A 25,402-nucleotide genomic window follows, 5' to 3' on the forward strand; every position below is an offset into this window, starting at 1 on the left:
ACACTAGTCTTTGTTCACTCTGCTGTCCCTGTGTTTTTTGATCTTTGAAGCTCATGGAGGCCATTTTTACCCGATCTCTTTCTGATTGTTGAATCATAGACACTGACCTTATCTTAGGCGAGTGAGACCTGCAGTGCTTCAGATGTTTGGTAGGCTTGACACTCCTACGTAGGGTCACCACTGTTCCCTGTTTTGCTTTTTGGATAATAGGTTCTCATTGGTGTTCCTGGAGCTTTGGAAATGGGGCTTTAATCAGACTAGAACATGTTATTTGCTGTGTTTCACATGTGTTTTTGATTCCTTTTCATTGGGGCATGAAGTTATGCTGATAAAGATCTGTTAGCCTACTTCATGTTGTCAGACAGGTTTTGTATAAGTGATTTTTTTATTGCAGAGGTCCAGCAGGATTTAGGGTCTGGTGTGGCTACTGAAATTGAATGGCAGTTTCCATTTGTAGGTAATTCAGTTTATTCAGTATTTAACAAATGGCGTAATTAATTTGTTTGGAGACCTTTTCGCCTTTAACATTAAATCATCTTTGGAAACTTTTTTTAATTATTTACTCAGATTACTTTCTCAGGTTACCTTTGTATGACATTGAAATTTGTTGGGTCTGTGAAATATCTAAACATGACAAAAAAGCAAAAACAGAAGAAATCTGGAACAGACGTACTTTTACAGCATTATATTCATACTGTAAGTATTCATGGCATATTTTCATTGAAATTGCAGAATTTTCACACTCCTAACTCAGTTACTAAATTAAGGCCTTATGTTGCATATGGTTTGATTTGTTTGAAATAGACTAGTTTTATCAAACTACATTTAAGTAAAGAACATTGGACGAAAAGAGAAGTAACATGCATAAAACTGTACAAAGACTTCTGTATGCTTAAAATATTTTATTATCTTAATATGTGGGAATGAAACTGAGTGTTATTCATTTTGTTTCATAAGTTCACATTTATTTGCTGTGAAAAAAATGTGAATAAGATTTTTGACATTTGATTTTCATCTTAGATCCTCCATGAAGTGTCATGATGTGATGTGGTGGTGCGTTTCAGAGGATTTTTGTTGAGGAAGTCTGGTCATCTGATTTAAAGATTTTGCTGATCTTTGGTTAAACTATTTTTAGTTTGTGTAAATATTCATGTGTAATAACCATTGTTTAGTAGCTAGATGATTATGGAAAGCTATAAAGCAGTGAAGCAGTGTGTCTATTACAGTTGTGGGATTTCTTTCTAAAAACGTCAATGCATAAATTCACAAATCTACAGCCTCCACTTTATGACAGAAGGCGACACAATACAGGTTGCAGTTGCAGTAGCAAACTTTTTAAGCATTTTCTAAAGCAACTCTAAGATGTAAGACTCTTAGTTTTCAGTATCTGTTAAATTGCCACATGGAAAATAAAAACCGAAAATAGAAGTAGACTTAATTGAAGAATGAACTTTAATAGAAACTTGAAAATGAGCCCTGGAGAAATTTATAACAGTCAGCTGATTAACAGGCATGTAATTTGATTTAGTGATAGTTGTTGCTGCTTTAGTTTTTTGTGACCAGAATTTATTTGGGGCAACCTGATTTGTCTTATTTTTGTACGAGAAGTAAACACGTGGATGGCTTCGTTTAAGCAGCTAATTGGCTGTGTGTAGCAACAGGTGGGAGAGGGGCTGTGCTGCTCCATCCAGGTAGAAACAGTGGCACCTTCTCTGGCAAATCATTATGATGGCTGAAGAAACAGGGCGATGTGAACTTCTAATGTAACTTTTTAAAACCTTGATATACCTTAACAATGCAAACTTAACCACTACTCAAAATGTGACTGGCTGATCAAAATGTTTGTCTAAACCTGAAGTATTATTCAGTTTAAAGCTGGGGGTAAATTCCAACAAGGAGTCCGGGTGTTATGAAGGATTAAACATGGTAGTACTGTAGCAATAAGATGAGGTCTGCCTGAAACCAATCTTTGCGGTTCAATCATCCTGGACTGAAATACCTGCTCACAGGTGCCAGAAGATGATCAGCTCCATGCAGCACCAATGTGAAGCAGCTCTCAAAAACAGCAGCCGAACTTAGCAGGAACGCTGAATCTTCAAGCATTTTTTCCGTTTACACAGAAAATGTTTTCATTTGTACTTGAGAATAGGAAGGGGAATGTTGCCAGTGCATGGGCATGTATGGAAATAAAAGCTGTTTTACAGGATTTTGAGCTCCACTTTTCCCAGAAATCTAGAGGGGAAAAAAAGTACCTGCAGTTTAAATTTAAAGCTAGGTGTCATCTTGTGTGACCAAGGTTTTAGCTGTCTAGCCCGGTCTGAGTCATCCGGTTAAATGTCCGCTGCAACGAGGCGGGAGCGTAGGACCCAGCAGTTTGCTGTAACGTGAGGGTGGAAAAACAGCATGAGGGAGGGAGGGAAGGAAAGCAAACTGGAGGGGTGAAGCATCAGGTTTCAGTGTACATTCCACCCAGATGCCATGTCGCCCAAACAGAGGAACACTGGCCTCCCGCACAAGCTAAAGGCGAAGGCAGGTCTAATAGGCTGTAGAGCTGGCGGACACTCCTATAACACTGCATTCCATCAGGCTGCACTTAAAGCCTTTAGATTACTGCTTTTAAGCTAATTTTCAGGCCATGAATATTTATGAGACAGCAGTAACTGATTCCACTGCTTTAAGGATTGGCCTTTGGTTTTTGTTTCTGTTGACAGCCACAGCAGACGAACAGAAACCAGGATATTTAATATGCTATCTGTCTTTTTATCTTCATAGGTAAATCAAAAATAGAGAAATATGTTTTTTTAAAGCAGCATTTCTAAGCATTATTTGGGCCAAAAATACCCTAAAGGCAGAGCTGGATTTCCAAGCCAGGTGTTCATGTTTTATCCTACGTGAGTCTGATGAAGACGGTGTTGGAACAAATAGTTTTTGTCCCTGAGGTGCTGTCTCCTGTCTTTGAAGAGAAAGATCTAGGAATAGAGGTACTGTACAGTCCCCAAGAGCGTAGACAGAAGGGCGGAGGCGCAGAAAGTTTTCTGTAAGCCCTGAAGATCATGGCATTTATGAGACAGAGTCGCTCACAGGAAGGACAGAGTACGCATTCATGTGAACACCTGTAGTCTGGCACCCTGAGGAAATGTGGAAATGTTGGTATGCATGTTGTAGGAGAAGATTCCTGTCTGTGTGTCTCAGTCGCCTCAGCTGTCACTGATTCTGTTTTCTGTTTTTCCCTGAAGGTACGGCAAAATCGTTTCCACCAAAGCCATTTTGGACAAAACTACCAACAAATGTAAAGGTGAACCATGTCTTTCATTTATTATAAGGCCTCTTAAAATTACTACTTCATATAATTTTTTTCATTGGTTGTATCTATTAGTTACAGAATAGTATACAGAAAAGTATTCCGCCATCCCTTTTCATATTTTGCTCCCAATGAGTCTGATTGCCTTAATCTGCCTCAAAATCCCAAAGAACAAATTTAAAAGATATTTGGAAATCTTGACAAATTATTGATAAAGATCATTTTTCACAGATGGAAGAAAAAATGAATTAGGAGTGGTTTGTATAGTACTGAAATTTTTTAACTGGTAATCTAAGATATTAATTCTGTCATTGTGTTTTTTGTCTTTGATCTGGCAGGATTAAAGGTGGTTTGACTTGTCTTAATGACCGTAGACTTAACCCCAGCTGCTCTTTTTTGTAGGATATGGCTTTGTGGATTTTGACAGTCCAGCTGCTGCACAAAAAGCCGTCACAGCTCTGAAATCCAGCGGAGTCCAGGCTCAGATGGCCAAAGTAAGAATCATTCTGGTGTTCCTCTGCTCTGTATAGCAACTCCTCTTATAAAGTATAAAATCTAAGTCACATAAAAGTCTCAGTTGACCTTAACATCCAACTTGTTTGTCTCTTGAGAGCTCTTTCCAACTTCGGAAGATTTTACAGAAGCCAGATTATTTTCCAGGACCAATATTCACCCTCTTTCTGTTTCCATGGCAATTTTGCTGGTTAGATATTAGTCCCTGAAAAAGACCCAGGTAGGGTGACAATGTATTTTATGTCACCCTAAACCTTCAGTACAGGGAGTCTGTAAAATACTTTTTATTTGTTGGATAATCTCAGCAATATGTCTCAGTTAAGTAAGTTTAAACTCTTTATTTTCTGTGAAATTTAACTGGAATATATTTTAAATCAGAAAGTTCTGCCTTTGACAATCCACAAATACAAAACACTAAATCTTCCAAACAGAGTAATATTTTAAGTTTTTAGACTAAATGTTAGAATTTTTTTTTACAACTTTTAAAATCTGATGCACAAATAAAAATCACAAAACCTATAAAGTTTCAAACTGAGTTTATAATTATGGTTTTAATTCTAAAAGATTTTCATCACCAACATCACAAACCCCAAATTGAGGGTTTGGAGTAATGGTGCTATTGGGTGTAAGGTTCAGGGTAACATAATGAAAACAGGCCTTTGTTGATCCCCAAACAGGTAGATGATCAGTGTTCACTTACAGACTTATTTCTGTTCATCTGCAGTACACGCCTCTTAACCCTGCTGTATAAAAGTGACACTGCTACATGAAGCTATCATCCTGGTGGCGAGTGCACAACTTGAAATCTTGCGTTTAGTGAAGTGTTTTCTCCTAAAAGTGGTTTTGGCAGCAACGGTTTTGTTGATTTCACCAGTTGATTTTGTTCGTATTCCCGACGTCCAGCCCAATTTTTTTTGTCTTTTCACCTTCCTCCTCCCTCGTCTTTCTCTCTCCCCCTCTTGCTTCCCCTCACACCCTGTGTATGCCACTAACCTGCTCCAGTTGTAACGCTTGTTCTGAACTCTTTGTCAAAGTGTCTGCAGTCAAAGCAACTCTTGTCGGCCCATTAAGCTGATCCCTCTGGCTCTCATGCTCCCCTTTGAGGAAACCCTGGGGAGGGCGCCACTACACCCACTGTCAATGGGACAAGCACAAAGAACCGGCATTGTCCATCGTCCAGGCCCAGGTCTGGGGCCGACACCACCACTTAATACACTCCATCCCAGTGTCCCAGCTCCTCCCCATTTCCTAAACCCAAACATAACCCACTGCAATGTAACACCAGGGTCTCCCTCACCCCAGCTCTTTAAAACCATCAGAGATCAATGTGACCAGTTGAGCTGAACCAGTACACCGCAACCAGATCCAGTGTCTAAGTTTGCTGCAGTTCCCCTGTAAGAGTGCCACACTATCCACTATATCTTAGCACTCGACAAGTGCAACTGGACACCAAAACTTGACTCACCCAGTCAGCCTGTGGCCTCTGTCAGACGTGTTGATAACTACTCTATAAACCTAAATATACATAGCTGCTTGGTGTCACTGGGTTACTGCAGTTCAAAGAAAAAACAATATGAATATCAAGTAGGGACGTACTGGTCTGATGTACTGGCATTTTTGCGTGATTGGTGAAATACCACTCAGAGCTTTTCACGTTGCCAGCTTTTAAAACAGAATAAACATAATAAGTGTAATGGGTGGTACTCCCACACCGTGGATGCCCATGTTTTTGGAAATTGAGCTGTTTCCAAACTGCTAAATTTATTATTTCTGCACATATTATAGTCTTGTGAGACCAATATTGCATATTGTCTCATCTGATGAGCTGGATGTGGTGTTGGGAAAATGAAAAGTGCCAATGGAACAAATCAAAACCAAGTAATCGTAAACTTTGGGAATTGTCTAGAAGATCCTTCTTGCAGTTTATCAGACAAGCCCTAAACAAGTGAAGCCACAGCACATTGTAAAGCCTGGAGACACATGCATCATGCTATGGGGATATTGTGGTGCCTCCAGGCATATTGGATCAGTTTTTAGTATGCCAGACATTGAGAAGGACATGTTCATTTTTTTCCAAGATGAACGGCTTTTGGATTGGCGTATTTAGATACAAGCAGTGCAAAGTGAGGGTAAGTTAGCAGCATTTTTGCTTATACCCACAAGATTAACATCTCTTAGAAAAGGTTATTATACAATTAATTATTAATTCAGTGAAGCTAAATCTTCATTCATTTCTAAATTTGTGCTCTAAATGTTTGAGTTTATAAAGAGAAAAGGAAAAACTGCTATTCATATAAATTTTTCCTCAGATGGACAACACACTTTATAGATCTTATTTTGTGTTTTGATTTTTAAACACTACTTAATAAAAAATTGGACTGGACCGCTACTAGCAAATGCTTATCCTTAAATGACTCTCCTTGGTATCAGAGACAAAAAAACAATCCTGATCAGGACATCCTTGATATCAAGTTCGGCTTCACTTGCACAGACCTTCACCATAGTTGCTGAGCTGTGCAGTTCACAAATATGGCGAGCCACACCTTACAGTTGCTAACCTCAGAGGACGCTCAGTCCCTGAACGAGAGATCCGGGACTCGCGGCGGCAAGCCCGGCGGAGCTGCATGCTTCGGAGCAGCAGAACAATGGTAAAGTTATAAATAGACCCATTCTTACCTCTCTGCACCTCCCATTTCAAACTGAGACGTCACACATACTGCTCTAAACGCAAGCCGGCAAATCTGTCAGCTCAGAGGCACACCTTAACAGATGCGGCTGAGAGATGGCCTGGAACAACAGCGACGACGGGGATGAGTTTGTGTGTGAACGTGAAACGAGTCTTCGCTTTCACTTTAGGCTGGGGAACAGTAAACAAAAGTTTCATCTGAGCTCAGACCTGTTATGTAACAAGCATCCTGAGGGACTCAAGTAACAGAAAAAACACTTCTGTTTAGCTGCCAAGACACTTCCATGCTATGAATATTCTTCAGAATTTTGCGGCGTCATGTCAGCACCTCTGTCAACTTCTGCCGTGCAGACCTGCGTTAGTGAGGGATGCTGCATGTCCTCTCCTGTTTGCTGCTTTCACCGTTCTGGTTCATATGGTTTCCAACTGCATCTCCTGACAATTTGCTCATTCCACAAAGAAGCCTTTATTATTTGTGGTTGCGGGGTAATCATATATCATTTAGCAGCAGGGAGAGGAGGCTTGATGGTGAATGGTGGAAATATATTAGATTTAGATGAAAGGCAGGAGCCTGCTGATCGGTAGAGGCTCATCTGTCTTCCCTTCCTGTTTTGCTCTTGTCTGTCATTCCCAGTTTTAATTACCTAAATCACTCCAGACATCGACTACATCCCATCCTGTTTGTCGTCTCTTTCTGTACAAAATATCAGTCCTTTGAGCTGCTCATTTCCCCCACCCACTCTCTGCCCTATCCTCTTCTTTCACTCTCTGTTTTCCCTTCCTGTCTTTTTAGTCCAGCCTCTTTTCTCCTGGTTGCCAGGCTCCTGTTGCTCTGTGAACTCTTAAACTTCATGCCTGGCTTCCTGTGGGCTTCTGCACAGTCACACAAGGTTTCACTTTCAAGCTATTGCCTTCAAAATGCATCTGAATAGTCTCCATGCTTGATTTATTTACTGCTTTCAAGATCTCCCCATTTAAACAAAATTGTACCAAGAAGTGTGCCTTTTTTTCTTTCACATTCATAGCTGTGAATGTTAAGTTATTCAGTGTGCAGCAGGATGAGGCAGTGACTAATGGGAAGTCTCGGGTGTCAAATTATGCAGTTTTCAGTTTTATCGATCAGGTAAAACTTGCTTAAAACAGTTCATCCATATCGGATCCTGGAACAAAATTGACAAGGAGCAGAGATACGATGAAACTTTAATGGACCAGGAGAAGCAGCAGACATTGATGAGACGACAGGTCTCATGGCTGCCAGGACAAAAATCTTTGTAGCGACATGACAGGAATCTTGCATTTGGGAATCCAAATGCATTCTGAAAGATTTTTGAAAGTACTCAAAAGTTATTGCTACATCAAAAATGAAGCACTTTAAAATATCCATACGCTTCAGTGTATAATATTGGAAGCTCACGTGATACGTCGACACAAAGAGGGAGGAAAACGGTGCATGGTTTTCAAAATATGTGTCTATTTTATTCCACCCACTTTACTCTGGGCTGCACAGTGGCGCAGTTGGTAGCACTGTTGCCTTGCAGCAAGAAGGTCCTGGGTTCGATTCCCGGCCGGGGTCTTTCTGCATGGAGTTTGCATGTTCTCCCTGTGCATGCGTGGGTTCTCTCCGGGTACTCCGGCTTCCTCCCACAGTCCAAAAACATGACTGTCAGGTTAACTGGTCTCTCTAAATTCTCCCTAGGTGTGAGTGTGTGTGTGCATGGTTGTTTGTCCTGTATGTCTCTGTGTTGCCCTGCGACAGACTGGCGACCTGTCCAGGGTGTACCCCGCCTCTCGCCCGGAACGTAGCTGGAGATGGGCACCAGCAACCCTCCCGACCCCATTAGGGACAAGGGTGAACAGAAAATGGATGGATGGATGGCACTTTACTCTGATACGCTTAAAAAGATTAGGAAATATTAGGAAAACATGTGATATAATAGCTAAACTAAATATATGCATCAGTTATTGGCATGCAGAATTTGCATGCTTGTAGATGGAAATGTAAAACCCAACCGAGAACGGCATCCAAGCTGTCTTTTGCGTGGAGCTACTTCATACATTGACATGTAGTCACAACTGTGGTTTGAATTATTGTGCAGCTCTGCCTATAAATACAACGTAGTATCCGCTTAGTAAACAGATGTCAAATATAACACTGCACATCATCCTGAGTTCACCATCCCCACTATGAGACGCGGTAGAGGCAACATCACTGGGATGGGGGTAAATACTGGACAGTCCTGAGGAAAAACCTGTCAGATGCTCTAAGAAACAAGACTGGATAGGAGGTTCAACTTGCAGCAGGACGATATCCCTAAATTTACAAGAGATTGGCTTAGTTGAGAGCATTAATGTGTGTTAAAGTGGCCCTGTCAAAGCCCAGCCATAAATGAAACTGAGAATGATCTGAGAATCTTTGGCATTACCTGAAAATGTATCTTGTCAGCTCTCTGTCCAGTGTGTCTGCAGTTAAGTTCACTTTATAGCTACAAGACTTGCTGTAACTGAAGTACTAATGTATAAAGGCTAGTAGTGCCAAAAAAACGTTAAATATTTAAAAAAAATCTTTAAATAATGTACTGAAGTTTGTGTCAAAAGTGAACAAGTTGGAGCTTTTCTCCTTCTGCCCCAAATTACATTGAAGCCAAATGAAAGGTTTTTAATGATCATGCCTTAAACATCAAGTCCTGAGGCTTTCAAATGGTTCATAAAAACCGATCTTGCTGTGCAGCAACAAGAGCAGGACCCCACCAACCTCTACATCTCCAACCTGCCGGTGTCCATGGACGAGCAAGAGCTGGAAAACATGCTGAAGTCCTTCGGCCAGGTCATTTCCACACGGATCCTCCGGGACGCCAACGGGACCAGCCGTGGCGTGGGATTTGCAAGGTGAGGCTTTTCTGTCTGAATTTAAATGTCCTGGTTGAGCAAGGTAATTTCCGCATGTAATGCGAACAGATTTCTGCAGTGGGAGTTCAGTCGGACCTTTTTTGTTTCAGAATGGAGTCCACAGAGAAGTGTGAGGCCATAATTCAGCATTTCAATGGCAAATTCATCAAGACTCCTCCAGGAGTGCTCGGTGTGTGGAGTGTTTGCTTTGTACTATACAAACATGATGTTTTGTTTTTGTTCCCTGCTGTGATTACTGAATTCACTTACTTGTTTGATCTGTTGCTTTCTCAGCACCCACAGAGCCCTTATTATGCAAGTTTGCAGACGGGGGCCAGAAGAAGAGGCAGAGCCAGGGGAAGTATCTCCATAATGGAAGGCCCTGGGGTCGAGACGGAGATACGGTAACTCAGCCAAAGAGTTAATCGTCTGCCTCCTTAGGAACTTAAAGCCAGATTTTTATTTTTTTTTTCTAAAGTTTTGTTTTAAATTACACTTTCCGTGCTAGCTGGCTGTTCTTTGAGTACATGCTGTTTCGCACCAGTGTTTGCATGACCTCACTGGTTCTGAATCCTGTGTGTTGTTTTCCCAGGGTGGAATGACGCTAGCGTATGACCCAACAGCCTTACAGAATGGGTGAGTGAGTGGTATGCACAGACTGACAGAAAACAGCCCCAGCCCTACAGTAAAATAAACACGGCTGACGAGCTGCAGGGAAAGGTCGCCCTCTGCTGGCCGGTGCAGAAACCTTCAAATATTGCTGATTTACTTGCAAAACGTGCATTGTTCTCACCATCTTCTGTCTGTTCGACAGCTTCTACTCCTCACCCTACAGTCTGGCTCCAAACCGAATGATTGCCCAGACCTCTCTCTCACCCTACATGCATTCTCCTGTCTCCTCCTACCAGGTGAGACACATCAAGATAATTATTGTTTTTAGCTTTATAGTCTTGTTTTTGTCACGTCTGATCTGAATCCCCTGTTAAATTCACATTATATAAGGCAATAGAGCTGCATTTCTTCAAGTTCTTCCTCTCCCTCTGCTTTTTTTATAGCACACCTCAAAGGGTGACTGTAACAGACGAAAAGCACAAATGAGTTTTGTTATCGTTTCTCATAATTACAGGTACACAGCCCGTCCTGGATGCACCACCAGTCATACCTCATGCAGCCAGCTGTGAGTATCTCACAGAAGACAATCTTTTGCTCCATTCATTTGTTGCACAGTTTAACACAGAGGAACTCTGAAGGGTCAAGAGAAAGATCTGAATGACGACAGGGAGAGACAGGAGCAGTGTAAAGTTGAATATAAAGGCAAAAGCAAAATAAGCAAGTTTGAAAAATACATTTTCTCTGAACTGTCTGATCTAATCTCAGAATGTCCACTGTTTAGTGTTGTTTTTGTATTTGCTCCCAGTTATGAACAGTTATCAGCTGTTCACTGTGTACAGGAGCCCTGCTTTGTCCTTTCTGACTATTTAAAGTCAGAAAGGACAGGCTGCTCATTTCAGCCTGTCTCCAGGTTAATGGAGACAGGCTGATTGAGTGTTGGTGCATCTGTTCATTCGCAGGGTACAGTGCTAACCCCGACAATGGAGCATGCCATGTCCATCCAGCCCACGTCCATGATGGGGCCTCTCACTCAGCAATTAAGCCACCTGTCTCTGGGCAGCACGGGCACAGTCAGTATCACTTTCACATCCTCATGGCATAGAACCAGTGGCTTCCTGTCCTGACATCCTGACATCATTTATTCCTGTCTTTTCTTCATGTTTTCCTGTCGTCCTTACAGTATATTCCAGCCAACACTACTATGCAGGGGACTTATATCCCCCAGTACACCCCAGTGCCTCCTTCCAATGTCCCAGTAGAGGTATGACACACTTTCCACTGATTGCTCATGTATGAACTTGTTACGCTCATGGACAATATTTAAAGATTTTTGCTGTGTGACCTATACTGGATTTACCAATAGATTAGAGTCCCATTAGAAATCTGTAATAAAAGGTTTTCTGTTTGGCATTATTTTTTCTCTCAAATAATTTACAAAGTTTTGAATAAACGATTAATTTTAACATAATTTTTCACCTAATTTTTATTTGAAAAATTTATTTATTTTTCAAATAAATAATATCAAAAGTAATATTATGTGTTTTTGACTTGATAAAATTGGGTGTTTTGTGTGAATTTAAAAATATAATGCAAGCAAACTTTAAAGTACAACATCTAAATATTAAGTTGCAAACCAATATGAAAAATAAATGTAAAAAATGGATTGAAATGTGAGATTGAAAAATAAATATTTTTTTTTCTATTGTTTTATATGGAATGCTTTGACACACTGAGCTCTCTTTTTAGGCAAAGTTTTATAACATCCTTTTTATTTTCTGATAAACAATAATAATAATAATAAAATAAAGCCCTTATTTATAAATTTTAATATCTGAATATTCAGCTTTTTGGCAACGTCAGCTATGACTTTCACACAAACGGTGCTCTGCGATGTCTCTAATTCATAGCTGATCTAAAATGTAATATGGAGACAAATAATAATCCTCCACTCAACAGAATTCAGCACATTTAATTTATGAACAAATGCTGCTCATTTCAGTATTTTTAAAATAGTTTTTTTTTTATTGCAACACATCTTGTCTTACTTTTTTCTGTCAGGAGAACGGTGGTCAGCAGCAGCAGGTCGCCATGGAGAATCCGGCAGAACATACAAACTACTCCTACCAACACACCAAGTGAAGCTGAGGTGGGAAAATGTCCAGGGCCCGGCGTTGTGCATCGCACTGGCTGCTCTGGATGTTGTTTACTTATTAGAATAAAAAACTGAGTATTTTTTAGATTTTTATTGCTATAAAAAAGTGACAAAGAAAAAAAGAGTGATTGCAATTGAGGCTATTTATTTAAAGTAGTATTTAGAGATTATTATATCTTATGCATGTTGTTTACTGAGCACCTTCAAAGTATCAACACTGTGTTGTGAACTTTCCAGCTCCCACCAATGAGAAGCCGCAGGGCAAGAAACAAATCCAAACCAAAACAGGATTAAGCTGGAAGAGATCTCAACCATAACCAATCACCGGGACTTGAACACGGATAACAAAAGGAACACGTGTGTGCCAGTGAGTGTGCTTGTTTGTACTTGTGGGCGTGAATGTGTGTGTGTCTGTATTGTTATTTGTTTTGTTTTGTTTTTGCTCTTCTTTCTTTTTTTTTTGTTTAAGAAAAAGGACAACAATTAACTTCATCAGACTCTTCAGCTCACGTCCTGAAGAGTTGACCAACCAAAGGTGGGAACCTTCTTCAAAGAAGATTGGGTCTATTTTGATAACTGAAAAAGAAAAAAAAAAATAACAACGTTGTTGAAAAATGTCAAAAGAAATAGGAGAGGAAGAAATGACACAGAGCATTATTTTTGTGCAAGTGGTATAGCGAATTCTTATTTTAAAAAAAAAAAAAAGCATTCTGGATGTTTCAGAGTGATTCAAGGAAGAGTTGAAACACAATGTGTCTTTTATTTTTTTGTGTAAAATATGCAAACTTTTATTTTTATTTTTTTGTTATCTGTTTGACATTCTATTTGCAGCAGCAGTTTGTACAGATTTCAAAACTTTTTGCTGGTCTGATGTGTGGAGTCATTCTAACTGTGGGGGGTAAACCGTTTAAAGCTACTTCTTCTTGTTACTGCTGCAGAGATTTCTATTCACACATGCCTGAAAATAACGTTGACTGTTCATAGTTTTTGTTTATTTAGACCATAACAGAACAAAAGACAATCGATTATTTATATTTATATTCAAATCATAGTTCTATTTTTTTGGAGTTTTTAATCATTGAAGCGTACATTTATGAAAAAGAAGTTATTTAATGTTGTAGTCTTTAAAGACAAGTTAAAATGGACTTACAAATTTTGACCTTACACACTAATGGATTCTCTAAAGTGACTCTTTTGGTTTTTGAAAACGTAGTGGCTTCCAGTCGTGTATTTATCAGCTAAAAGAAACATCAAAGTGACTTGTGTTCATTTTGACAGTCATCCTGGTATATTAGATTGCAATCTCATCACATATTTTTGTCAATGAGTAGGCATGGGCTATCATCATGTTTGTTGTTATTCGATTTTACAAAGTCACGGTTTCACAATCAAACATCGAATCTTGATGCTAAAGAAAGGACAGTTTTTCAGCATATAGTGATCGCTGCAATAAGTGTGTCATAACCATAAGTAGGAACACATTTTTAGACTTTTTTGAAAAAAGGTGTTTAAAGTAGCTATTGTTTTAAAATGAAATATAGCAACAAACATCCCGGTACAGTCAAGCTAACACAGCAACTAACATCACTAATTAACTGGCTAACAATTGCTTGTCAGGCTCCCAATACATCTTGCTGCAAATTGAGCATATTAGCCAAAAATCAATTTAATTGAAGGTATTACATTGAAACAAAACTCCACATATACCAAGATCTTAGTGTCTATTGGTGAATAAACGGCTATGTACAGTTTTGCTAACATGACAGCTAACCTGGCTCATTAGCTAAAAATATTAGCTTGCCAGCCTCTCAACTTTTATTTATAAAGAGCCAAATGGCAGAAATGACATAGTTAGCATAGCAATCTCCCATGTTAGCCTTTCCACATGTAATTAACCAGCTAGCAGTAGTTTTGTCAGTTTGTAGTTTTTTTGTGTGGCCGGTTATTGTTTATTTATAATATTTACAGACCCAACATCATATTGCATAATAAAGGAGCCTCTGTAGAGCAGGGTTTTACGGTTATATACATTAAAAAAATCTAAATTACTGAAGGTAGAACATTTTAAGCTGCGTTTAGCATCTTAAATTAGTTATTCGTCTTGCCAGTGTCAGGAACAAAAAGGTGCTGTTCCGCATTAAGATTTACTTAAAGATTGCAGGCTGTTACCTTAACTCTGAGGCTTCCAAAGGGATCGCAACATTTCTAAGTACAGGATGCTTCATGTTAAATTCAGGTTAATAAAACAGAGCAACATTGCTATGATGCATTTAGTCCTCCTGCTGTCTCTCACAGCCTGTTTAAAAGCAGCTTCCAGAATGAACAGAAGACAGGACTCAATAGCTAAAATAGAAATAATAGCTTCTGAAACCTTTTGCACTTCCCAAGATTTAATTTATAAATGCTTTACTGATACTAAAGATTGCTACGTTTGAGTCTTCTTCCCTCTGTAACAAATTCCACTCTGAAGAGTGTTGCTGTTAGCCAATTTCTCTATGCTTTTTAATTTAATTTAAATTTTTCTTACATGTATTAATTTTGTCTTTCAATACCTATGAAACCGTGTAATTTTTGCTCAGCTTTATATTTTCACAGGGCCCATGCCTATCTCTGCGAAGTGGTTTTAAGCGGTTTTGTTGCAGCTGCCATCAGGTATCTTTTAATTTAACCTCTGTCCCAGGGGTTAGGTGAACATGCTTTAGAAAGAAGCAGTTAGATATTATGTGTAAAAAGAGCAATGCAGTTACTAAATTAAAGAGTAGTTTAGTAAAAGTGATGAGGGAAAATTAATGAAAGACTTAGAAAATCCCACCGAATGGTTTAGTCTGATAGGAAAGGGAGTGATAAGTCTTTTTTTTTTCAATGCTGCTGTCATCTGAGTTTGATTCTGTCAGTGAGTTTTTAGTTTGTAGAAAGATATTTTTTCTGTTTTTGTTTTTTTTGTTGTTGTTTCTCTTGTTTGTTGCTGAAAAGATTTGCCTTTTTTTTGATTAAATATTCTTTGGTTAGATTTTAGCTGTAGAGTTTATCTCTTCACAGAGACTAGATGTTAGTTTCCTCTTCGAATGGTTTGAGGCTGTTCTCTTGTTCACATCAAGATTTCTCTTGTTTTACTTTCATGAAAAATTTCCGTTCCAAGCCTTGTGTCGCCTGTCTGTCCTCATATTGTATCCGAACTGTTTGTAGAGAGCTTTTCAGAGCCGAGAGCTCAACCAAACTGACTTAAATGTTGTGCTGATCCAAGCGATTCGTCCTGCTCAGTGTAGCGGTGTTCAAATACCGGTCAGCACATCGAGTGAAGTGAAGCTTACGTCACCATGTCTGTTCAAATATGTTGACCTGTAAATTTGTAGACACCAGAACTGTAGATATGTAGATAGTAAGTAGTGGTTTTTACAAAGGACTGCTCTCCAGACCATGGAAGTGCCATTACAGACGATTCTTACAGCCTTAGTCAGACTGCAAGTCTGAATGAATTTGTGAGAGATCCAAAATTCTGCAAAAAAAAAAAACTAAACATTTTTAGCAAAGCCTTAATGATCCTTTTCTGGATTTACTGCCTGATTTCTCACTGAATTGACTTTTATTTGTATATACTATGAAAATGGCAACAGGCTACTTTGCATCCCGTCTAGTTAGTTATCACATCAGTCGCTGCTGGTTTATGCTCCTGTTTAATCATTCATCTTTCGAGGTAGATGACGTCTGCCTCAAGGCTTCACAGTTTCATTATCCTGATTCTGTCCTGGTCTTTCTTATGATATTAACTTTTAGCTGTTTTCCTGCTTTATGTTTCTGCAACCAAAGACGTAGCCATCTCCATTTTATTTTTAAAATACATTTTAAAAAATTGGATTAACTCAGACATTAGAAATAGGACAAGTGTGCAGTCATGCTCCAAATTATGACCACAGGTCAGTTTTATTATTTCCTTTGCAGACCTATGAAGACGATGCATCTAAGAAATGTCCTCTTGATTAATTTTTTTAAAGCATTTGTAGGGTGGACTTTCCCCGTACTGTAAATAGGAGAGCTTTTGAGTGCATGCAGACACACTGGTGAATCTATGGGGGGTTCAACACACATCCAGGAGGAAAACAGCTTTGCTCTTCATGGTGTTAAACAGACAGTTTTCAGACACAAAAGTTAGTTTTGTAAATAGCCTTTTTTTTCTCTTTCTACTTGCTCTCTCTTTACCATTCTATTTTGTTTCATCTTGTGTGATTCATTGATTTTTTTTTTTGTTGTTGTATGATTTATGGCCTGTCCAGATAACATCGTGACTATCAAGTTTTCAGATTCAGTGCACCATGAAGGAAATATCCAAATAAATGCTATTCCATGTTTTAGCCACCACTTTTAATACATAAACCGTGATATTTGAAACTATGAAATGACCATGTGTTAGTTGCAAAGCAGTGTTTATTTATTTTTTTATTTTTTTTACAAGAGAAAATGTTACAAGAAGAAGTTGTAATATTTGTAAATGAATGTGTCTTTTGATTGCATTATAAGAAAAAATAAATACTCAAACTAATTTTGTAGATAGTACACACAATTTAAGATTTAAAAAGAATTTGTTGCACTTACTAATATTTCAAATGCTCTTTTAAAGAAAAAAAAAATCCATCCTAAAGTTAATTTGGTGGCTTATTTCATAGTTTCAAATTGTTTCGCTGCTAAGACAGGATTTCCAAGCGGGTGGTTTTAGGTTGTCCAGTCTGGATTTCACAATGCTACACATCTGTTTTCTCAGATACGGTTATTTTCCTAGTGGATCAGCCATCGCTTAGGATGTAGTGAGATCTTATGGCTCAATTCTCAACTTGCTCCACCTCTCTTTATGAGAGGGCAGGAGAAACCGCAGTGGCTATAAAGAACAAAACATCCGCTGTAAAGCACATGTTTATGTCTTGTTGCAGCTGCTATGGTAACATGATGATGAAGCCCGGCATTTTGTGTGACTTGCTTGTTTTGAGGGATTTACAACAAACAATACTGATTTTTATTCTCCCCGAGTAAAAGAATGTCTAGGCTCGCGTCCCAGCAGATCGTCTGAAATTTTACTCTCTGCACCCTTTATTGATTAAAGTCTAGCTCAAGGTAGTATTGTTGAACTTTCCACATTGAACATTTTTGTGAAGCATTCTGAAAATCCATTGGGCTCGTAAAACTCCCTGTTTGTGAACATTTTATTATTTATACAATAACTCATTTTGTACAGTTTGTTAGTGGAAAGAGGTTTTCTATTTGGTTTATTTTGCAAATGCCACTTGGCTACTTTTGTCTTCCTGTGCCAGAGTTGCTAAATTGTCTTTAACTTGTGTTTTTTTTTTAATGATTGAGACAAGATTTTACTTTCTCTTTGATTTATCTTTGAATTTGTCAGTTTTCTTTTTATAATAAAACAACTTTTAATGTTTAAGAGTCCTGTTTTTATTTGTATGTGTAACTGTGCAGAGGTGAGTAGATTAGTTCCAAAGAGAGTATTTTCTCTTCAAAAAAGTAATTGCTCAAGTAGTAGTAAAAAGTTGCTGGAGTAAAGACTACTAAAGTACTTTTTTTATTGTCTAATTATTATTACTATTTTTTTAGTAGCATAAGTCAGACACAAATCTGCAATAATGAGCAAAATCTGGTATTTTTTGAACAGTAAAATGTAAAAATCCTTAAATGTTTTACAACATAAGGCTTCAGTGAGGCTGATAGTCTGTGGACGCTTTGCACGTCAGCTTTCCTGTTCGGGAAAAAGCGGCTCGGTCGCTTCCGGTCTATTGAAAATGGCATTTTACGCTGGGTGCTTTCAGGGCTATAGCCCAAGGTAACAATTAATGAAGTTCCGAAGCTCCAACAAGTAAGCTGGAGAAATGCATTATACATTCACGGACACGAAGGTGAGTTTTACTTGCTTTAAACTTTGTGGCTAACATTAGCTTTAGCTTGTGCTGGTAGACAATATTCTCTGACATTTTTCTTGTAAAAATGTGCTACACAAGTATCTAAGGATTTTAATCCATTATAACGGACAATGTTTTTACCTTATTTTGCACTTGTTCTCAAGTATATTATATGCGTTTATTGTCGTTAGTGTCTAACAGACCAAGTAATGGGGGAGATTACGGTTTGGGCTTTTTGCTTTTGAACCAAGAGGAAGCACAAGAAGCCCCATAGCTTAACAGTAGAGTAGCTCTTGTGTCGGAGTTCTAGTTCAGCTGACTGTCCAGGTTCGAAGTTATTGCTTTTAGAAAAATATGGCCGTGTTCTTTAAGGTCTTCGTGTTTTTTAGTTTTATTACTTTTGCAATAAAGGACTTGTGAAGAGCTCAAATAGGATGGTGTTTAGAGCAGTGTGTACAGGCGGATCAGGTAATGCTTTTTATACTTTTTACAGAAACATTTAGCTCAGTCTCATTGTTTTTTAATTAGTTGAATTTCCTACTGTTGTTAAAATTGGTATTAAATATCCACATGTGGATGAGCAGGATCTATTTTTTTATATCATATTGTTTTCAATAGTTTTATTTTGATACATTTTAAGGTGCAAATTAGATAAATGAGAATGCAAGACATTTTTTTTTATCTGTGGTGGCAATAAGATATGTTTTATATAGAATTGTAATCATTTTTGTGACTTCTTTTTTAATGTCTTAAACATGTTTAATTTCAGTCTCGTTTTTTGTTGTTGTTTTTTAGCGTTCTCTGACTTCAGCTATTACTTAAACCCTCTTTTAGCATTTGCTTGGATTAAATTAATAACCCAAAGCAAAAAAGAAAAGAGAGAAAACCTTTCAAAATAAAATAATGTGTAGAGTTTACACTCTGACATCATGTTAACTGGATATGTGATCAGAAAACTTCACTGCTTTGGTTTTCACTTTTTTATTGTTCACACAAACCATACAGTGTATGTGATGAGTCAGGTTTTAGTAGAGTTGGAGCATGTACACATAGCTTTAAGTTTGGAAAAAATAAAATAAAATAGTTGCATTATTCACAACACTAAACCATCCTCATTCTTACACAAGTCATTAATCTGAGAAAGAAAAAAATATTTCTATTACACCTAAAAGGCCACATTTAACATCAATTCATGATTTATATTTAAACAGATCTTACCAGTTAAAAGCCCTGTAACATGCTACACACACGTTTTCCCGTGTGGTTGATGTTCGCTCACTTTTCAGGTAAAATACACAAGTTTCTCCGATCAAATTTCAAATTTCATCCATAAATTGACAGTGTACAGAGCACGGCATCTAAAAAGATTTGTAATGCTAATACAGGTACAAAAGGTCATCTACATGCTCCTTTCAAAATAAGTTGTTAAATAACATCAGATGAATCCAAAAGAGCAGCACATCAGAGCAGATGTGCTGAATCTCAGCCACTGACTTAGTGGTATTTAAACGGAAATGGAGCCAGTGAGTCAGCGCTGATCGCTCTGATTGTGAGAACTCACACATTTACTGTAGGACTGCAGTCAATACAGAAAACCCACACAACGATTCCCGGACATTTAAACATGAAGGGTCAGAGAGCACTGAACAAATATAAACCACTTCCCTCAGGTGATGTGTGTCTTACAGTATGAACCAGCAGCAGGGTGGTAACACTGGGGCTACATGAAGAAGCAATAGACTGATCGGGAATCTGATCAGAGGATTCAGATATCCCTGATTTCTTATTCTACTGCTGGGAATGGACTCTGAGCTGGTTTTGGAGGTTTTCAACGCCACACGCTTCAATCCCGGCCGGTTCCTGTGAGCTGCAGCAGGAAGCTGAACAGGTAGATGATGTCCAGGTAGAGGCTGAGTGTCGCAAAAATATATTCCTCTGGACTGATGGCGTAGCGCTTGTTTCCTAGGAGCAGCTGTGTGTCAAAAGCTAAAAACTGCAGCAGGAAAAGACAGGGAGAGGAAATAAGAGTTAAGATCAATTAAAAAAAAACTTTTCCTGCTTTGTATAGAAGTTCCAGAAGTCTTCATATTACGACCACAAACTTCAGTGTATTTCAATATGTGATAGACATTAATAATCTAGTCGGAAAAAAATGATCCACGGTTTTCAAAAGTAGAATCTGTACTTAGGTCCATTTAAAGAGATCCCACTAATTAAAAGGGAAGTTATGGAGGAAATGGTGTCCACCAGTGTGTAATTTAATCTCAGTAAATGTTCTGTGAAAACCTCAGAAGTTTATTGGAGAACATTAGAGAACAAGCAGTGTCACGAAGCCCAAGGAACACAGCAGACAGGTCAGGCAGAGGTTTATGGAGGCGTTATAGAGTGAGGTTATGAAACAACATCCTCAGCTTTGCACAGCTCATATTTTAACAATTTTTTTCAGAATCCAAAAAATGGATTATGGCATAACTCCAGATTAGGCCAAAATTTAAACGGTAACACTTTATTTGAAGGGGTGTGCATAAGACTGACATGACACTGTCATAAATATGACATAACACCAGTTATGAACATGAAGGAGTCTTTATGAACGTCTGACTGTTGTCACAAAGTGTCATTCAGTAAATAATGACACTTTTAATGTATAGTTGCTTTACAAGTCGCATTAACCTGTTTAATCCCAAATTTTTTCCTGCAAAATAAATGCAGGCATTTCAATCCTCGGACCTCCCTAACACATGATATTTATGAATTATTACATTTTATGTTGGTTATGTTAGTAAAAATGTAGGTTTTATACTTGGCAACAATTGTTGCCGGTGGGAAACTGCATAGTCTAAATTACACAAATCTGGCCTATTTAAACATATAAAAACATTTAAATAATCATGACATGCATAACCTGTTATAACAAACAATGGTTACAAGAGTCTTCAGAAATATTTTAGATACATAGAGATTCAATGTCAATGCAGATGTCATTGTCTCAATGTGCCGAGTGACCTTTGACCTCATTTGGTCATTTCATCAATGAGGCAGTCAGGTGAAAATATTAGTATGAACAAATCTGCATCTGGGAGGAAATTCTCCCTGTTTCACCAGACCAAGCATTACACCTTGGCTCCGTCCTAAACTAGTTTCAGGCGTGGCGTCATCTTATAACAGTCATTCAGTGCATGGGCCACACTTTGTCTTTTGGTGGGGTGAAGGTAGGGAGGGGTTCAACTGTGGGAATGACAGTGATGTAGATGACATCATTTTGATGTTCCTTCAGGTCTGGAAGATCTAAAATATCTGATAGTTTTAAGCTGTGTGGGAACAGCAAGGTATAAAAAATAAACAGCAAAGCTATGGACACATAGCTTAGTCCTGTCTATGTATTATACTAGCGGCAGCAATTGTTGCCATGCTTACATTCACTCTTCTTATGATCAAAAGATGAATGAAGGGATACAATTTTCTTTATACATCAGTAGAAGACACTTGAAAGAACATATGTTCAAAATATTTTATTTTATTTTACTGACTTCCTCTTGTACAGGTTTGTGACTAACATTTACCTCCAGCGTCACAGGCAGAAAGTAAAGAGATCTGGTCATGTGACCTTTCACACTAGATACATGAAATTGATATTGCATAGAGTAGACACATTATTATTTTATTTTAAAACTTCAATTATCTGCCAAAAGTCAAAATGATTGTTCTAGAGCTCCCAGAAGTTAGAAAAAATGTCTGGCAACAATTGTTACTGGTGGGATTAAATGGGTTAAAAGTCTATTAAAAGTGCCAACTTTGCATTAAAATGTCATGATTTACCAAATAATGCAAAGTTGGCACTTTTATTGGACTTTTAAAGCAACTTTGCATGAAAAGTGTCATTATTTACCAAATGACTCTTCATGACAACAGTCGCAAACATTCATAAAGACTCCTTCCTAGTCACAACAGGTGTTTTGTCATATTTATGACAGTGTCATGTACACCTCTTTAAATAAAGTGTAAACTGTATCACAGTAAACACACCAATCCCACTCATCAAATATAAGAATAATTCCAATAATAAACTTTATTTTTGTAGCCACAGCTATGATGACACATTAATGTTTGTGGTTGTAATATAACAGCATTCTGACTGACTTACCAGAGTGAAGAGGATGGCTCCTATCACTGCATAGATGGCGTGTAACCAGGGAACCTGTGATGAAAGACAACCACCATTACCAAACACAGTCGGCGTGCTAATTTAAGCAGAAGACAGTAGAGTCCAGGATTATCTGCTGGGTCAATCCCCTCTCACTGATGCATAAGTGGACACAGCCAGCGGCACCTGAAGCATTAACCTGCAACTGTTGTTTAACTCATCATTATCCTCGGCTAAATTAGCCTTCTTCTAGAAGGCTCCGGATAAAAAAAGGAAAGAAAAGAGGGGTGACATACATATCCAAAGGGGACGACGATGGAGATGGTAATAGCACAGAGAAGCATGGCCATACACAGAGAGAACAGCACGCCCTGGCAGGACGTTACATCAATCTGTAGCAAACAAATAAGGAAATTATTCAGTTTTTCCATCAAATTACTGCTGTTTTGCTGTTTGGATAGACGATGATGAAGCATTTTCTTCTCTGCTCACCTTGCTCTGGAAGCTGAACACAGTGACAGACAGACACACCAGAGCTGTGATTCCCAGACACAGCATCACTGACTTGGTGTTGTAAAAGCTGCAAACATTTCAAAATTAGTTTGTCTACAAACACAACATCTTACTCTGAAATATATAACACTGCTTCTGCCTGGTAGGTAATGTTTACCTTGAAACAAACCCCATCATGAAGGCCATGCTCAAAGTCTTTGAAGGAAAAGCAAAAGAGGCAGAGTTACGGGGAAGTGAATGTAAAGGACAGAGAACAACATTTAGAGTTTTATTAACTCTGGGAGAAAAATACTTACAAAAAGAACTAAAAGAGTAATGTTCCAGGGGAACTGCCTCCTGTTAGGAGAAAAGAAAAATACATCGTCATCCTCACCATAACATCAAATGTAGCTTTATTCATGCAAAGTTTCCTCAGCTTCTATAACAAAGTCACAACATATCAATGTTTATGCTTTTGTGTGCTGATATAAACATGAATCTACTTTTATGGATTTAAATCATAGTTGCATTCCAGTTGCATTGTATCTAAAAATATATAGATTTGCCTAACTTAGCCCTTTAATGCCTAATGTATCATTTTTGGTACAATTTTACCTCTTTAACAAAGAGTTTGCTCAAAACCCTGCTGCACTGGGTAAATATGTTGCTAAATGCACAAAATCCTAATTTAAAGGTGAACCGTTATTTAAGTGTGACCACAAAAGTGTCATGTATCAAATATGATTAACAATATGAGAAGGAGCAAGCTAAACATTTTAGTATGGCATACAAACTGAATCACTAATATAAACCATTAAAGTGTCAAATTAAAAAGATAAAAATCACAACACTCTAATATGTCAGGACTAGGCAATCATCATTTGGACTGTAAACAGAATTTACCTCAGATCTCCGCAGCAGGACAGAGCAATGTAGGTTGCAAAAAACATAATGCTGTAAAAGCCAGAAAAAAAGTTAATCAATCATGTAAACAGGCAGTGTGAACAATGATATAATAAAGTATTTTTACTCACTAAGATGCCATGTACAAGCTGGGGTTGGTCTGAATATAAAACCTCACGGGTGCGCTGAAAAGAAAACATCGGTTGTCTAGATTCGGTTGGATGTGCATCAATAAATAACAGTTCAGATCAGCAGAACAGGAGGAGGAAAAATGAGACCAAATTACCAAAACGTGAAGAGACAAACAATCCCGACAGTCACAGACAGCTGGAGCATGAGGATGGCGTAAACCTACAGAGAGACGAGCACTTTGTCAGATTTAGGGTTCTTTTTATTTATTTATTTATTTTCAGTTTATTACGTTGCTTCGTTTGATTCAGTCTGCATTCAGTCACCTTTCTGATGAAAGTCCTCCTGATGGTCTTATCATCCCAGGCAAACTGGGCCTCCATCTCAGGATAACCTGAGGGAAAAAAAGGACATATATTATCATAACCATCTTCCAGCTGCACCATTGCATCGTCTGCAGAGACGGTGTTAGTTCTTCACCTGCAGTTGCTTCCTGATAGCTGGGAGGCTCGTTCTCATTCCCCACCTGCTGGGATACAGCAAGAGACAAGCGGGACCATTAAATCCTGGCATCATCCCACCTGCTCTCAACTCACCGGGGGTTGTAACTCTCGAATCTGTCTGGGAAAAGTTTCTATGAGTAATTTATGCAAAATGGATCTGGCCTCACTTGCTAGATTAGTTCGAAGGATCATAATAACCTTCATAGGCAAAGGGAGGCCAAAAAACAAAAGTGAGGTGACTTTACAATTATGGCTGATATCCTTACAGGTGTAACGTCACCTTGATGCTTGATCTGACGTGCCACTTGTGTTTGCAATAATGATATAATAACAGCAAAACGTTTTAACACTATGATGTTATTTTTGACATGTTTATTACATATAACTGCAGAACAAACAAATGAATTTCCTTAAAAAGATGCTGTACTGAGTAAATATGTGGGTTAATATAGTTCAGACTTTTTTAATCCATTTTCCTTTTAGAACGTTATAACATCTCTTTCAACGTTATAACGAAAGTGACAATTTGAATCTGTATTGATACAGAATCTAAAGCATTACAAGATATTTTGACTCTACCAGTTTGTTTATTCGAACTGGTGAAAAAAAAAAATTTTTAAGGAAATAAGACGAAAGTAATAAAGGAAAACTGAAAATATAGAAACTCAAAATGCACATAAATATTCGCGGTGCGAAAAGTGCAGCAGCGTGATTACGCTTACCACTGATTACACACCTTGTTTCCCTCATAACAAAAAGGATTTTTTTTTTTTTTAAAAAAAGGACTTTTCAAAGCAAAAAGGACTTCAGCAAAAAGATTCTGCATTAATCAGCTCAGATTTTGTAGTTTATCAAAACATTTCTTTATCCACATGCATACCCCATTCATGACGACATTTTAAAAAATATATATATATATATCTAGTTCGATGTGAAACAAAAAGACCTTTGATACCTTTGACTTTTTCATGATTCTCCCTTCGTGCTCCTTTCAGCTGCAGATGCTGAGGAAGGTTTCAGCCTCCTGTGGTGTTTCTTTTTCCTGTTCTACACCAAGTCGGTTTGCCACTCGACCCTCGTCGTTTTGTGGCTCCCTGTGGCTCCGAAACACGCTGAGAGTGTGAGCACAGACGCTGTCTGTGGAGGAGTTGACGCTCTGAATTTGAGCGGATTACACAGCTTTA

General features: G+C 38.2%; 2 protein-coding genes across 4 annotated transcripts in view; one reads left to right on the plus strand and one right to left on the minus strand.

The window, feature by feature from the left end:
* The window catches only part of LOC114135404 (RNA-binding motif, single-stranded-interacting protein 2-like), a 40,658-nt gene extending 23,086 nt beyond the window's left edge, over positions 1-17,572 (plus strand). For both annotated transcript variants that reach the window (XM_028002680.1, XM_028002681.1), the window contains exons 3-14: positions 3,237-3,295; positions 3,704-3,795; positions 9,229-9,386; positions 9,497-9,576; positions 9,681-9,790; positions 9,979-10,022; positions 10,201-10,294; positions 10,513-10,563; positions 10,958-11,068; positions 11,179-11,259; positions 12,057-12,144; positions 12,388-17,572. In XM_028002680.1, coding sequence (XP_027858481.1) covers positions 3,237-3,295; positions 3,704-3,795; positions 9,229-9,386; positions 9,497-9,576; positions 9,681-9,790; positions 9,979-10,022; positions 10,201-10,294; positions 10,513-10,563; positions 10,958-11,068; positions 11,179-11,259; positions 12,057-12,137 — 961 coding nt within the window. In that variant the 3' untranslated portion in view covers positions 12,138-12,144; positions 12,388-17,572. The remainder of the gene's footprint in view (positions 1-3,236; positions 3,296-3,703; positions 3,796-9,228; positions 9,387-9,496; positions 9,577-9,680; positions 9,791-9,978; positions 10,023-10,200; positions 10,295-10,512; positions 10,564-10,957; positions 11,069-11,178; positions 11,260-12,056; positions 12,145-12,387) is intronic.
* Positions 17,573-19,018: 1,446 nt separating this feature from the next.
* faim2b (Fas apoptotic inhibitory molecule 2b) lies at positions 19,019-25,360 on the minus strand. Of its 2 annotated transcripts, none has more exons than XM_028001906.1 (12): positions 25,174-25,360; positions 24,196-24,241; positions 24,042-24,109; positions 23,873-23,937; positions 23,718-23,771; positions 23,587-23,637; positions 23,001-23,040; positions 22,862-22,899; positions 22,684-22,771; positions 22,488-22,583; positions 22,192-22,245; positions 19,019-20,040 (listed from the first exon to the last, which is right to left on the minus strand). In XM_028001906.1, the coding sequence occupies exons 1-12, from the start codon at positions 25,186-25,188 to the stop codon at positions 19,891-19,893; spliced, it is 765 nt and encodes a 254-aa protein (XP_027857707.1). In that variant the 5' UTR covers positions 25,189-25,360; the 3' UTR covers positions 19,019-19,890. The 2 variants fall into 2 exon arrangements, with proteins under 2 accessions (XP_027857707.1, XP_027857706.1); XM_028001905.1 differs by having other exon boundaries at positions 24,196-24,244.
* Between the last annotated feature and the right edge of the window lie 42 nt (positions 25,361-25,402).

Source organism: Xiphophorus couchianus, chromosome 20 (assembly GCF_001444195.1).
Source record: "Xiphophorus couchianus chromosome 20, X_couchianus-1.0, whole genome shotgun sequence".
In the NCBI taxonomy this organism is placed as follows: Eukaryota; Metazoa; Chordata; class Actinopteri; order Cyprinodontiformes; family Poeciliidae; genus Xiphophorus; species Xiphophorus couchianus.

Coding starts and splice junctions, on each gene's coding strand:
- faim2b (XM_028001905.1), bottom strand. Junction 23,938..24,041: donor GGAGGACTTTCATCAGAAAG/GTGACTGAATGC, acceptor GTCTCTCTGTAG/GTTTACGCCATCCTCATGCT. Junction 23,772..23,872: donor GTTTGTCTCTTCACGTTTTG/GTAATTTGGTCT, acceptor TTTTCTTTTCAG/CGCACCCGTGAGGTTTTATA.